The 15,068-nt window shown below is 41.4% G+C and overlaps 1 protein-coding gene across 6 annotated transcripts in view; it reads right to left on the minus strand.

Moving 5' to 3' along the window:
* LOC146390269 (type II inositol 3,4-bisphosphate 4-phosphatase-like) overlaps positions 1 to 15,067 on the minus strand; it is a 31,752-nt gene extending 16,685 nt beyond the window's left edge. For 3 of the 6 annotated variants that reach the window (XM_084923318.1, XM_084923317.1, XM_084923316.1), the window contains exons 1-15: positions 14,962 to 15,067; positions 14,427 to 14,629; positions 13,755 to 13,813; positions 13,586 to 13,667; positions 13,300 to 13,497; positions 12,963 to 13,010; positions 12,737 to 12,843; positions 12,444 to 12,554; positions 7,392 to 7,471; positions 4,837 to 4,930; positions 4,523 to 4,592; positions 4,280 to 4,427; positions 3,093 to 3,223; positions 2,893 to 3,000; positions 845 to 953 (exon numbers count right to left, since the gene is read on the minus strand). In XM_084923318.1, the coding sequence (XP_084779444.1) occupies positions 845 to 953; positions 2,893 to 3,000; positions 3,093 to 3,223; positions 4,280 to 4,427; positions 4,523 to 4,592; positions 4,837 to 4,930; positions 7,392 to 7,471; positions 12,444 to 12,554; positions 12,737 to 12,843; positions 12,963 to 13,010; positions 13,300 to 13,497; positions 13,586 to 13,667; positions 13,755 to 13,813; positions 14,427 to 14,547 (1,466 nt within the window). In that variant the 5' untranslated portion in view covers positions 14,548 to 14,629; positions 14,962 to 15,067. Of the gene's footprint in view, positions 1 to 844; positions 954 to 2,892; positions 3,001 to 3,092; positions 3,224 to 4,279; positions 4,428 to 4,522; positions 4,593 to 4,836; positions 4,931 to 6,783; positions 7,365 to 7,391; positions 7,472 to 11,047; positions 12,335 to 12,443; positions 12,555 to 12,736; positions 12,844 to 12,962; positions 13,011 to 13,299; positions 13,498 to 13,585; positions 13,668 to 13,754; positions 13,814 to 13,920; positions 14,025 to 14,426; positions 14,630 to 14,961 lie in introns of those variants that run through there. The other 3 variants (XM_084923319.1, XM_084923320.1, XM_084923321.1) reach the window with 3 other exon arrangements.
* Position 15,068: the final 1 nt, after the last annotated feature.

Below are 15,068 nucleotides of genomic sequence, written 5' to 3' on the forward strand. Positions count from 1 at the left end.
TTTGAGAGTGTTTAAACAAGAGATAAAAGTGTGAAAATGTTCGAGCCTGTCTGAGAAAAGTGTATAACGTGTGTAGTGAAGGGTTTTACAGCCTTAAAACATCTATAATAACTGTAAAAAATAAAGGTGGCTACTTCGCAGATTTCACCTACCGCTGGTTATTTTTGGAACGCAACTCCCATGATAAACGAGGGACCGCTGTATAACACTGACTAACACGTTCTTATATTTGATCTCTCTACAGCAATGGACAAAAGTTTTGTTAGTGGCACAAATTTGGTGTTTGACACACAAAATCACATTAAGATCTGGGGATGAATCCAAAATGTTAATTCGATGATCTCTGTGTCACTTGGTTGGACCTTCTGCCTCGTTACAATCTTACATTGTGCTGGAAAATGCACAGACCGTCCCCAACTTCCTCCTGGATCGCTCGTAGAAGTTTTTAGTGTCACACAGTGTGATTTACTTAATGCAGGAACGATCGTCACCAATTATTTGCGATAAATTGTCACCAATTTGTGGCAATGAGAAAACTTTTTATTCATGAGTTCATGTTTATAGATATTTAACTTGTGTTCAGCTCAATTTAATTTACAGCAAGCATTTACAATCTCTTTAACTCTAAACGTACATCACTGCCATTCATCCCTCTGCTGTGTGCACACTGAGATAATTCCATAAAAATTAAAGCATCAGTGCGCCGACTCCACAATGCAGCAACGCTAATCCTGACAGAGTCGAGATTATAGAGATTAACCGACAGCAGCCAACAATATTATGTTTGAGTGTGACGCTGTTGGAGGAAGGAGGAGAAAATAAAGGGTGGAGGGGGAGACGTTACCTTTCCCTGAGGTTGGTATGTTTCCTGAGTAGTTTCTTCAGCCCTCCGTGTTTAAAGGCCTGGTGATGATCAGCCGGAGCACCAAAAGTTATAACGTCATACCAAACACCTGAGGACAGAGATGAGTGAGTGAGAGAGCTTTGTAGCATCTAAGGCACAGAGAGAGAGAGAGAGAGAGAGAGAGAGAGAGAGAGAGAGAGAGAGAGAGAGAGAGAGAGAGAGAGAGAGGGGTGAAGATGGGAAACAAAACACTTTATAATAACCATCATCAGTAAATCATAATGTGGTGTTTACAGCTGCTACATGATACATGATAATGCCTACAAACTGGTAAACAATTCCAATTAAACCAGTTTAACCAGCCACATAAAGTTCATAGATGATGTTTAGGAATGTTTAAGTAAGCCGGTGGAGTGGCAGTAGTACCAGTCTGTGAACCTTTGTACCCCATTTCTCTCACCCGTTTCATTTTTACTTTTGCTTTCAGCGGCTGTTTACTTTAGGAAAACCTGTGGTGTGAGTTACTATAAAACAGCCTCCGACTGAGCGCTGTCTCGCTGTTCATACCACACATGCACCACAGGCCTGAAGAAGAAGGAAGCCGCAGACTGAGACAACAGCCGCGTTGACATAAAATGTTATTTTCTGCTTTTATTCACACAACCAACATAAAGGGGAATTACAACACTACTAATGATGGCAAACATTTTTTATTATTAACAGTAAAATAACTACTTGATAGAAGTTTAAATCACGATTGTTTGTTTACATGTATGTCTGATGGTTATTGTAAAGTGTCGTCAAAAGTCAATAAAAAATACACAACAGAAATAAGAAGCAGTTAAAGAAAGTTCGGTTATGATTTAGAAACACTTAAATAATATTTCAAAATTTGAGCATTTTTAATTTATGTCAACATAACAAATACATCTTTTTATTCTTATTTATCAGCATCGACTGGGATGCAACGAAAACTGCAGTAATTTACCTGCAAGCTGTTCACAAAACACCACTGAAATTAGAGGGACACACTTGTAACTGCTGCAAACGGGAGCAGGAAAGCGTGGTGCACTGTGAGACGCTTCATACCGTGCAAACAGGACACAGCATCAAAGATGGCTACCGCTGTCAGAAAGCCCTGTACGGTACTCTGCAGGGCAAATCTGCTACGTAACGCTAGAATGATACAGTTCTGCCACAATTAACCACAGTCAGTGTGGAGCGGTTACGACTTGACTCGTAAGCCACAACTACAATTAGAGACTGATGCTACAGCTTTTAAACCAACAACAGTCTTATTGAAACCTCTAGATGTTCAATTTTACAGGTAACATGTATAGCTTAAGCTATGATTAGATACATTCATGGGGTGCACTTTGGTCCAAGTCTGTGCAGATGTCCACATGTTTTTGTAACCTGTGACCTCATCTGCAGAGAATTTAAATCACAATCCAACTATGTAGTTCCAACCTTTAAACCAGGGGTGTCAAACACGAGGCCCGGGAGCCAGAATAGGCCTTGAAAAGACTTAAAGCTGGCCCACTGAATGACTTTGAAAATAAGTTAGCTTTTTTACTGTATTTTCATTGGTTTTACAGCTTTTTCTATTGATAAGGGACCCCACCCCCCACCCCCGGGGTAGTATGAATTCATACCACACACTACAGCAGAGTAATTAAGTAATCGATAAACAAGGAAATGTCAGTAAAGTTCCTGTTTTTTTATTATTTACCACAGAAATGTTTTTTTTATTCTTTATATTGAGTCAACAGGGGGAAAACAAACCCCCCCAAAAAACAACCTTTTCTGTGAATTAATTTAAATTCTTTAATTAAAGGACATTCTGGATGATCCACTATCAGAACATTTTCTGTAACTTTAAATATTTCTCATGTAGTTTCACTGAGCTGTATGAGCCCATGATTTAAAATGAGTTTGACTTCCCTGCATTAAACAGTCTCTGTGAGGCCAGCGGTGGTTTCAGACACCAAATCATACGTTAGCTTTGAAATGCTCATCTCTAAGAAGCAGGAGGCTCACGGATGTACCTGTGCTGTCGGGACTGGTGACCTCCATCCTCTGCGTGTGTAGGTTGGTCGGAACAAACTGAAGGTGTCTGTCTGACTTACTGGTGCTCGACTTAAAACAGGATGAAGCTGCGGATATATCAGGATATATCAGTTCTGTGTACTTCCAGATAGTATCTGTGGAAAAAGCTAAAATCCGCATGAAGATCACGTGACCTCACCTGAGACTTTTTCGAGCTCAGCGAGCAGTTCCTGATAGCAGCCGGTCACGTGGTTACAGTGGCTGAGGACATCATGGCGAAGGCCATCCCAGTGGGGTGAAAGGTCACTGAGTTCCTTCACTTCCTGAATTCTAACAGGAAAAAAAAACTTCAGGCTGAAAGAAACAAAGAGTTTCAGTCTTTTTTTTCTACTCTTGGATTTTTATGATGTCATAGGCAGGTGATATCCTTGACATGATGATCTCACAGAAGCCCCGCCCACCTGCTGTTGTCAGGGGCAGCTGAAAACAGTGGTTGTCTAACTTTTGTTGCGTGTAATAACATTACACCCACACGTATGTCCCTCCATACGTTTTCCCTGCTTGTTCATCTCATATGTGCAGTTGCTCTGCGCCCTCTGGATAAAATGAGGGAGGTCCACAGAGGGAGGAGCTAAAACATCTTGTTCCTTACAGAGGATGACCTGGGGTGTTGCACCAACGCCCAGAATAAGATAGACAAGGAAGAGTTTGAACTACTAAAGAATAAACTTTTTCAAGTTTCAAGTTGATTTTGATCCGGTACCTGAGTTCAGGTTATTGAGATAATAGATTAGTTCTGAAGGGTCGTTTTCTTACAGACTTTTATTTTTGCATAGGTTGTGGTTTTTTTAATTTCTATTTACATATATATGTAAACCCAGCCAAAAATAACATCATGAACAACTTCCAGGAAGCACAGTGTGAAAACATGCACGACCACATTATCTCATCTCTGCAGGGATGCACTAATCTAACGTTAGAATCGGATATCCATCCAGTCCTGACTCAACGTGCTGGATCTGTGTCAGCATGCCGACTTATGGACACGTCTGTTTCAGTTCTATGTTGTCTTGTGTTTACTTCAGCATGTAGCTAGCAGAGAGCTAACATAGCTTGGAGGAAGTTAACATCAAAGACAAAATGGTGAAGGGGCTGCACGGCTGATCTCTCTGTCTCTTCAATCTGCACGGTGGCCAAACGTTTAGGTGATCCTGAACTAAGAACTTTTTCAAGTTGTTTAAATGTACATTTTATTTACACAAGTATAGTAAACATGTCTGCTTATGTAATCATCAGAAATGCATATACTGTCAAATAAAACAAGACTCAAATGTTAGTAATCACCCCCTGAAGGCCCAGTCTGAGCAAAGAACAAGCCCTGCATACCTGTTTGTATGTTCCTGTATGAGCAAGCTCAGTAACTGTTTGGGTAAAGAGAAAGAAAGCGGCGTCTCTGACATCTGTTCCCTGACCAGCAGCCACCTCTGATCTTCTGTCTTAAACCTGTTCACCTTAGAGACCTGAGCACACAGCACTGCACACACACACACACACACACACACACACAGGTTAAGGAAGGAAAACTGATATAAAAGCAGAAAAACATATCCTGTAAACTGTGTGCCTCACATGCTCTCATCATTGGACTGTTGTCTTTGTCGTGGACAGAGCCGTGAATACTGTCGCACAGCGTGGAACACTGGGGCAGGAAAACGGAAAGAGGGAAAGTAGGTCAAACATAATTTGTTATTATTTATCTCTTTTCTTGCACTTTAAAATGAAAGCTAGACTGGACAGTGATAAAGCAGCTTCACTGTGACTCATCTACCAACCTAGACCTCAAATGTGCCAGAAAGAAAACCACAGAGCCAATTGTCGACTTGAGACGAGTCCACGGTGCATCAAACAAGCACCACTGAAAGAGAAAGACAACTTTGTGCTACCTTATGTTCAGAAGGAGTTTGACTCTCGCTGTCTCCCTCCATCTGCACGCGGGACACCCGCACCTCCCCCACCTCGTTCACGCCATCCATCGTCCTGATGAAGAAAGAGTGGACACTTCATATTCAAAGAAAAAAAAATCACAAAAATGTAAAGACTGAGCGGTAAGGGTACCATGAGTAGGGCATTTGATGCTAATTAATTCAACAGAATTCATGAACATATCAGAAATATGGGAAGTACAGCGCTGTGGGAACACAGACTCTGCCTCGTATGTGGATTTGCTCACATGGACAGTCACTCCTGAGAGGCCCACTGTGAGCCAAGAAAACCTGATTCACTTTTCAGTTCCTCTTCATAGTTCAAATTCATAATTTGGAACGGACCAGTGAACACAGGGGGACATATTAAAATATTTCAAACCAAGCCTTCTGAGAAAGAAGACAGCAGAGCGACTAGTGGGAAAAGCTAGAGAGACTGAATGAAAAGCTAACTAAAAAAAATACAACGACTAGCAAGACAAAGCTTCAATCACCTGCTACCTGATTCACCAATGAAACAAACGGGAAGAAAAAAATAGAAAGTTAGGTATACAAAGCTAACCTGAGCCACAATCAGCTAACGAGAAAGATGAAGCAACTACAGAGAAGACAAAAGTTACTCAAAACAAGATTACTAGACAACTTAAGGTGGTCAGAAACCAGAGAACCAACAATCCAACACTAACCATAAACAAACTGTAACTAACAAAAAGAAGCTAGTGAAAAAAACAAACATACTAGAAACATAAGAAAAGTTCAGGAGGGAACATGTTTAAGACGATAAAGTAACAATTAGCTGGAAATGAAAAGTTACTTAAACAAAATAACTAACTAGATGGTAAAAACAGAAACAATAAATGAAAATACAGATGGAGGTAAAAACTAATTATTAACTAGAGAACTGAAGCTCACTAGAAACAATTACAAGCAATACACGGCTAAACAGAACAACGAGGCAATGCTAAAGAGCAAGAGAACTGGAGTAGAAATAGATACTGCACACTTTTATGGCCTCCAGGCGTTAATTTTCCTGTTGTTTTTTCCCACTGATGTTTCAGAAAATTCTTATTTAAAGAGTTTTAAGCATTGAATGAACCCAGAGACTGATTGGATAACATCTGGCAACAAGCAACATGAGGGGGAAAAATGTGTATTCCCTTACTGGTTGAGGTCATTCACATGACACTTGTCACAGTAAGGCGCACGGTGCTGCACCAGGATTAGCTTTTTGCAGGGTTGCATCACAGTTTTTCAAGCTGAGTGTTTGAGAGTGTTTGCAAACAAGTTGCCATCTTCAATGCAAACTAGAACAACCAAAGCAATGACAAGTAGGTCATTGCAAGCTCTTTGCGACCAGTTTCAATTAGACAATTTCGTGGTACATGTGCAAAGACAATAACGGACTATTCTTTTCTAGATAACCCGTATTCACCAGCAACCGCTTGCCAATATACATTCTTCCTTAAGCTTCAGCTACACAGGACTAGGGACCAGTCAGGGACCTCCTGACCCCCTGATAACCCTAACAATAAAGCTAAATATTAACAACATACCTAGAAAGAGAAAAAAAAAGGTACTAAGAAACAAATCACCATTAAGGTAATCAGGAACCAACATAAATATGAAGTAAAGGCTGCCAATTACACAATAAGCACCAGGAAAAGTTAACTAAAGACAAAATAGCACCTCTAAATGATAGAAGAACCAACAAAACACACATCTGAAAGACTAGCTAAGAAATTCCATTAAGGTGGTAACAAATATTTCTGGATAAAGATGCCTTGCTTTTGTAAGTTTATTTGAAATGCTTCTTTATGAAGTCACAAAAATTTGCAGTTCTGCCAGCCTGCATGAGGTATGTGTTAGTAGTGAGGCACACCTGGATACAACATGCCAGCACAGACACACCTACTGCACTCCGCCTGCTCATGCCTGGACCGCGCTCTGGATCTATGCCTCTCTCTCCTCGTCTTCATTCTTCCTGTCCTCCTTCGATCTCTCGGAATTTGCTTTTTCATCTAATCTAGTCTTTACGGCTGCTCGTCTGTCTCTCTAAAGATGCTGTGGTGACAAAACAGGAAGGAGCTGCCTTTTTCTACTTTCTACAGAGGTGGAGCCCCACGCTCTCTCCTCACTTCCTCTTGCGGTCTACAGTATCTAAGCAACGGACAATCCTGGAAGCTTTTTATGACGTGCAATTCGTTGACTTCAAAACATTTCTATGATAGGAAATGGGGTAAAACTGGGAGAGAGCATGCATGGTGAGGAAAAGAGTGTGTGCAGAGCAGGTAAACTTAAAATGAACTGTGGATGCCTGCAGGGTGGATTTCTGGTGATTTCTCTGGTGGGCGGGGGAGGAGCTTAGGTTAGGGAAAGTTGTTGATGAGTTAAACCATGCAGAATAGTGATGAAAGGTTAGTAAAACTGGATAAGGGGGACACAGAGTAATTATAAACTTTATTTTGAGAGAAGATTTGATGAATATGGTTAAAAGGGGAAGATTTAAGTGTGTTTACCTGAGGCTAAGAGAGACGTGAGGCTCCTTGACCCTGAGCAGATCTCTGATAGAGAACGAGGTAAAACCCAGGAAGCTCCTCTGAGACAGAAACAGAGCAAGACAGTTGTTTCATCTCACATCAAACTGCTTTTTCATTGTTTAAATTCTCTTTGTGACTCACATCATAGCTATATAAATATATCCAATTTCCGCTGACAACAAGCTCTATGTGAAAACATCAGCTTTAAAGCAGATTATGATGATAAGACGTGTTTCAACTTGTGTTTTTTAGAATCAGGTCAAAAACATCGACTACACAGTTTCACATTTCAAACCATGTATAACATTAACACTTAACCATAACGTGAACTCTAATAGCCTCATCTGACAATGTGGCTGCAGACTGAGAGACTCAAGGACAAAACCTTCTTCTTTTAGAGGCCTGATGGTTTTCCTTAATAACAAATAAGAAGCAGCACTACTAATATATCTCAAGTCACTGGAGATTGAAGCTTATCCTGGCAAACACTGGGTGAAAGCCAGCGTGAACCAGAGGAGTAAAAATACCCACAGTTTGGTTCAAAACTCGACTTTTAGGCACAGTTTTGGTTTGACACGCTGACTTCACAGCTTCTAACAGACCAGCAGGCCTTTACTAGGCATTAAAAGCTACAGTAATACCACAAAGAGGACCTTTGTAGTGCGGTCACGATCTCAGTTTCAGAACTCTTACGCCCTAGAAAGCCTTCACAGGTCAGTTTGGAATCAGCACGTAACCATGGGAAGAAGCCAGAGCACACGGGGAATTTCACAAACTGGTTTCAGCTGCCCCGTCTTTCACGAGGGGTCACCTACTGCAGCATGCATCTCCTTGTGTTTGACTGGGCAGATTTTTACACAGAATGGCCCCAAAGGGATCTGGGTTGTAAACCACTACACTATGGAGCCACACACTGACAGAGCCAGAGAGTAACACCAGTGCTATGGTTTCATTGTGCATTTCTTCTGCACCTAAAAATGAAAGACCTGTACAGCACCATCATATTTGGCCTATTTTAGCTCTTGAACTTTCCAAAGTACTTATTGAAAGCCTCTCTTTCCTCTGCGACTCCATACTCTTACTGCTGGGTGGATTCAAACACCAAAATCAAGATCGTAATGATTTTGGAAAACAAAAGCTGTCTAACGGTGAATGGATAAACAGGCCTTCCTCTACACTCGATAAAGATGTGAGGTACTCAGTCTTCTCAGCTGAGACTATGTGCGTACAGCATCTTTCCTTTTAATTGAATTCTGTGTTAGGCAGCTTGTGCCCGTCACTACACAAACCACAGCTGCAACTGCACAGGCCAAAGTTTATTAAGAACTTAAAGCGATGTTCAGGCCAGATTAAAGCTGTACAACACGTGCCCTACGATGTCAGAGCCAGGCTATAATCAGGCTGATATCATGCAGTCTGAACCCGACGTAACAGAGCCACAGAGTAAAGGCTCTGCTGTGAGCACAAACCACAGTGACGGTGAAAACTATATAACTCTTAGGCAAACAGCCCTCACAGGGAAGACGTATTCCACTCCAAGGTATGTACAGAGCTGTCACACACTGGAATACCAATTAATAAAGGACCAAATACACATCCAAACTCATCATCTCCACAAGGTCACGGCCCTGTTATCAAAAATCCCCACGGCAACGACACTGAAATCATTCGGCTGCCATGACGATAATCGGAAACTCAGAGGATTACCTTGACGAGTGAAAAGCACTCAAATCACCCAAAACACACACAAACACACACAAACACACACACCACACTGAAGACAAAGTGAATGAAGTAAGCTGCATTTACTTCAGTTGTCTGATATCTTTTATCACATCAAACATGCATTCATTTCACTGAGTCTGAGACTTTTTTAGGCTGATATTCAACAGAGGCAACCATCAAAAAAATAAAAATAAAAAAAATACACAAATAAATAAAAACAGCAGACATAAAAAGAGACCAACCCACACAGAAAGTAGCTCCCATGTGAGGATTCATTCATCTGAGTAATGTTTGTACAAACATCTAATGAATTTGGATATCTGGCCAAACATTTTGTGACAGGTTTTAATTTCTGTGTGTAATATAAGGCCGATAGTTTCAGATTCATCCTGCATCTGGTCCACTGCAAGCAGCAGTGTAGGCGTACTGATGCATCAACTTGCAGCAATTTTGGCCGCCTAGCCGAGAGACATAACGGCTTTCTTTGAGAAACCGAAAAGGAGGTTTAACCTTTTCATTTTTTAAACATGCTGAATTGCTTTTTAAGTTTCTTACTCAGTTCTTGCCTTCCTTTTATTTGCTGGTTAGTTCTGGATCAAATGAATTAGTCTGTGAGTTTGTGCAGTGAAAACTGGTCGGTCAGAATAAGGCAGTCATTTTTTACAAGTTCTGAATGTTAATTTTTTAGAAAAAAAACAACAACACTTATTTGTGTGATTACTATATTTAGATTATCACAATGCAGGACATATTACAGCAGACACGCTATGACGTGTTCTCATTGCTTCCCAAGAGCAGAGCCAGCCTGCAAACAAACTTTTCCGAAAGCCTTAAAACGTTCTTCAAATAAGTAGAAATTCATCTTTGTCAGAGACCCTTGTAGGACGCTGAAAAGAGAAAACCACTAGAAGACAGACAGAAGGAAACCGGATATTGATGGGTTAACTTCAGTCATGCAAACGGTTGCCTCATTTCCTCGTTTGCAGCTCAAGGTTAGGGTTACAACACGCAAACATGCAAACACACACCGAGCTAATCTGTCTCACTCAGTTCTTGGGAAAAGCAAGAGGCTTTTAAGATTAAATGCAAATCACCATCAAACCTTGACACACACACGACAATAAAACAATCTGTTGTGTTATTTCCACAATAATGACATTGAACTGATGCATCATCTGCACCACCAGCTTATCAGGAAACAGCATCAGGGTTATGCAGCGATCACAAACAGGGCCGAAGCAAAACCCTATATTGCAGAGTGTGAAAGACGAGGAAGTTAAGGTTCACATTTAAACCTGAATAAGCATCAGCTGCGAGACCAAACATGTATCAGTGTTTTATCAAAAAAAGTCCCCTGTCTAAAACTAATTTCCTCTGGAATATCCCTTAAAGTTAAAAAGCCACTCAAGACTGTCAACCTTCCTCTACACATACAGAGCATGTTTCCATTCACTTAGCGTGGTCTTAGTCACTATGTAAGAGTGCTGAGGGCTACTTTTGAAAATTTCCGGTCTCTAAACTCAGCTGAAGGCTCGTAGAAGGCTTTGATCTCTGCCTCAAAGACCATCGTCGGAAACCTGCGATAAACTGTATATTTGCTTCTATTTTGTTTGTGGTTCAAAACAATAAGAATCGTCCAGTATTTGATGCCTGGCCGGTCAGGTCTGTGGCTAAAGTAGCTGACTGTAGCTTAGGGATGGACGGCTATCTATCAAAGCAGACACATCTCTAAACTTAAACCTTAACAAATACCAAAATAAATAAAGTTATATTTAATCCCTTATAGTTGAAACTATCCACAGAGACTGAAACAGATTTTTGTAGGGCTGTAAGCAGGCTTATTTCTGCTGCTAGTAAGGAGTTTTTAACATGGGAATCTACGGGGTTTGATACATGTGGACTTTCCCTACCTGTCCAGCAGAGATGCTGTGGCCGTCTCCTGGCGGTCGGAGACAGTCGGTGCATGCCTTCATGGCCCTCTGCATCCTCAGAAAGTTGTTTTTTTAAAAAGTGACTTCCTGTTTCTGCTCTGACTCTCACTATTTCAGTCTATATTTCTTTCTAGGATTTCCTGCTTTCTAACATCAGCTGAAGATTTGATTAACCAGCTGAATCTATACAATGACACACAAAGGAAGTGAGTCACAGGTACACATCCCAATACATTAAGCATGCGAACTTTTAAAACAATCAAACTTTTCTTTATTCTTAATATCCAACTGACTTTTTAAATAAGCTTCTGTAAGCTGCTGCCACCTCACCTGTGTCTGCTCATCAGTCTTTAAGGACATTTATTAATAGTTTAATGTCACTTTTCTAATGTAATGATTCCATATTGCCAGGTGCTCACTTCATGCAGGCAGCTTTTACTGCAGTTTCATGCATTTAGATATACCCAGGTCCTACTGCCAGTACAATGCTGCGATTTGGTTGCAATCTCAAAACTGTACGCTCATTATTAACAAATATATTTGAAATGAATTTGAACCCAAAACAAAAGCAGATAAGTTTTACAAATCTAAACTGAAGCTGCTGCACAGACACTGCTGGACAATCAGAAATACAGCCCAGCTACAGCACCTGCAACACTCATCTGCACCTGAACGCATCCTCGATGTTAAAGCCTATTTGATATTTTAACGCTGACTTTGGCAGCAGCTGTACGAGCAGATTTCTCCTGCTCGTGATGCATTTCCAAGCAGCCGTTCAACAAAACTGTGGATAAAACAAGAGAAACGTGAAGCAGAAGGAGAGCGGGTTCATCCATTGGTCCAGGAACTAAGCGTCTCAGAAAACATCGAACACAAAAAATAAACTCAGTGTCGCCTTTGGTTGTCCCTTCTGATCCGTCTCCAGCTGAAAAGACCAACACACACCGGCCGAGTATCCTCCCGCTCCTATTTCGTCATGGCCGACTGGATTAAAAACACACGCCCCTGAGCATCATGGGAAACAATTGAACTGGCTGGCAGCTTGGAGCTTGGCAAAGAGGACGGAGGGAAAAGAGCTGAAAACGGAAATATTTGCTTTTCTGTAATCTCACTTTCTCTCTCAGCATCTGTGGCTGTTCGAGTGTTACTCTTTCATCCAGCTCTGTGTGTGTGTGTGTGTGTGTGTGTGTGTGTGTGTGAGACAGATTAAGTGACCCAAAAGAGAAAATGAGTGTGCGTGTGCTGAAAAGCTACCACTGCTGGTATTGCACATGCACATAACCACACCACTAATCCTCTTAAACACACAATTTTTCAGACACACAGAAAAAACACACACCTGGAAACACACACTCACATATATACACACACTCACTGTTGTGGAGTCGTCGCCATGGTAAATGGTGACTTTGATCCTGCAGTGTCGGTATAGCGGGAAGTCATCACAAAAGCACACTGATGTCAGAAACACACCATCATCTGATCCCTGAACCACACACACAGAATGCAGTTTGATCAATTCAGAGGGAAATAATAAGCCTAACTTGAACCTAGCCTTAATATAACGCAGCTCATGTGCCATAAATGGTGTGTGAAAGATGTTCTCACAAAAATAGTAATAAAAGCGAAGAACAGGACTTGGCAGCCTGTGTGTGTGTCTGTGTGTACCTCTGCTATCTCTGCGCTGCAGTGCTTCCTGACTGTGTGAGTGTGTGTGTCGATGACAGAGATGTGAATCTGGATTTTGTCTCTGATGATATCCAAACCGTGACACTCTGAGAGAAGAAGGGCCGTGGGAAAGACGTAAGGAACAAAAACACACGGTATGACACAGAAAATCAGCAGTGTTATAAATGAAAGCTTTAACGGTGTGTGTGTGTGTGTGTGGACATACCCACTGTCAGGTGCAGCGGAGATACTGTAGTAGCAGTTTCTGCTCCACCTGGTGGCCACAGAACAGCATTACATCAGCTGTGAACTATTCAAACCTGTTAGTTTAACACACATCCATGTGCTATTTTTATAAACCCAGTGGCAGCTGGGATAGGCTCCAGCCCAACCGCAACCCTGATAAGGATTAGTGGAAGAGAATGGATGGATGGATTTGTCCACTGCTTATCTGGGTTCAGGTCATCTGGGCAGCAGTAAATAAAATAAATAAAATAAAAAAGTATAATGTCTCTTTGACACTGAATTAAAACAACAAAAACTTCTTTGACCGACATTCTCACCTGCACCTCCATCATTGTCAGGGCTATCCGTGGTGGTTTGTGTGTGTTCCTGTGTGTGTGTGTTAATGAGCGTGCGCAGGTGTGTGATGCGTCTCCTCAGCTCCTCGATGTTGGCGTCTCTCAGGCTGATGAGCCATGACGTGCACTCTGCAGAGCTGCTCGACTGCAGGAACACGGGAGGGTCGCCGCTCTCAAAGCCTCAACACACACACACTAACACATTTTACTGTGCTCACATAGTATGCGAAAAGGTTCGTTAATGTGTGTTTGTGTGCGTGTTACGTACTGACAGCAAGCCGTCTGCTATTGTGTGGAAGCTTCATGACATTACATCTCTCCAGCAGCAACACCTCCTCCAGCTCACCAGCCTGTGTTAAAGTTTCACGTTTTCTCTTTAATAAAGAACAAAAAGACACGTTTCCTGTTTTTTTTGGTGTCTTTATGTTGACTCTCACCTGCTTCTTCAGGATGAACAGCAGGTTTCCTCTCAGACGGCAGAACCGCTCTGTGAGACCTGTGAAAGCACAGAACGGCTCACAGATTTCTGAACACTAAGATGGAAAAATCTGTCTAAAGGGAGCTCTGCAGAGCGTGTTAAATAACAGCGTTTTCTTTCATGACCTTTAGATTGTGAGTCAGGAAACTGTTCTACCGGTGGAGACTCAGAGGTTCCAGGAAGTAAAGTTAGAGTGACTCAGGCAGGAGATGGAAACAGACGAAGATGACTGCAGAGCAGAAGAGAAAAGAGATACAAAACAAAGGAGAAGAAAACAACAGAAACATGAGAGAGCAGGAGCGAACATACAAAAAACAGAACTAAAGATCAAAAAAGAGAACTAGTAAAAAAATAAAGACGATAATTAAAGAGAAAAAATAAGAAAATGAAGATGAGAGGCAAAAGATAAAAGAGAACAAAATAGAACAGAAGATAACAAGAAGCATAAAAAATTAGGACAAATAGGCGAGAAAAAAATAGCAAAGAAGACGACAAAGGAGAGCAAAACACTGCAGTGAAAGTGAAGTTAAATAAATAAAAAAGAGAACAAATGAAAAAAAAAAAAAGATTATCTCCATTAGTCTAATAGAGGTTATGATAAAGGAGAATAGAACTGATCAGAATCTCTTACCTGCCTCCTGCCGTCCGACCTGCAGCGTCCCTTCTTTCTGGAAGCTCCCAGATGTTTCTTCTTTGGACAGAGACAGCAGCTGGCTGCGGTTCACCCTCAGCTTCATCCTCCTCCTCATCATCTGCCTGCTGACCCCGCCATTATGATCTTCTTCTTCATCACTATCCTCAGCATCATCAGGGTTCCGTGAGCGTCACTGCTTTCTAAACAGAAACACAGAACGAACGAATGTTTAAAGTTTGCACTACGAAAAAAAACCTGGAATATTCTGAGTACTGTGGCTATATTATTTAAGTAGTAATAGTACTGCACACGGTTTACATACTTACATCCTTAAGCTAAGGCTTGTCAAAACAAATACATGAACATAAAGCGGAACAAGTGCACCTGCACGGTGCCACACCAAGTTAATGCTTAACATCAGTTGTTGACATGACGGGAAAATGTTTATAAAAACAACCGAAAACTCGACTAAATATCCGCACGTGAAATAAAGTGATTCACAAGTGTTTTCCGCTTTTTCCGTGTCTCTTACCGGCACAAAAAGTGGGTTTTGGAGGGGTAATGGCCAACTTTACCAGCCGCGGTGTGTTTGGATAGACTTAGGCAACACCACAGCGAAATAACGTTTGATCTAATCGA

Source organism: Perissodus microlepis, chromosome 3, assembly GCF_051167445.1.
Source record: "Perissodus microlepis isolate ML-2025 ecotype Zambia chromosome 3, ASM5116744v1, whole genome shotgun sequence".
In the NCBI taxonomy this organism is placed as follows: Eukaryota; Metazoa; Chordata; class Actinopteri; order Cichliformes; family Cichlidae; genus Perissodus; species Perissodus microlepis.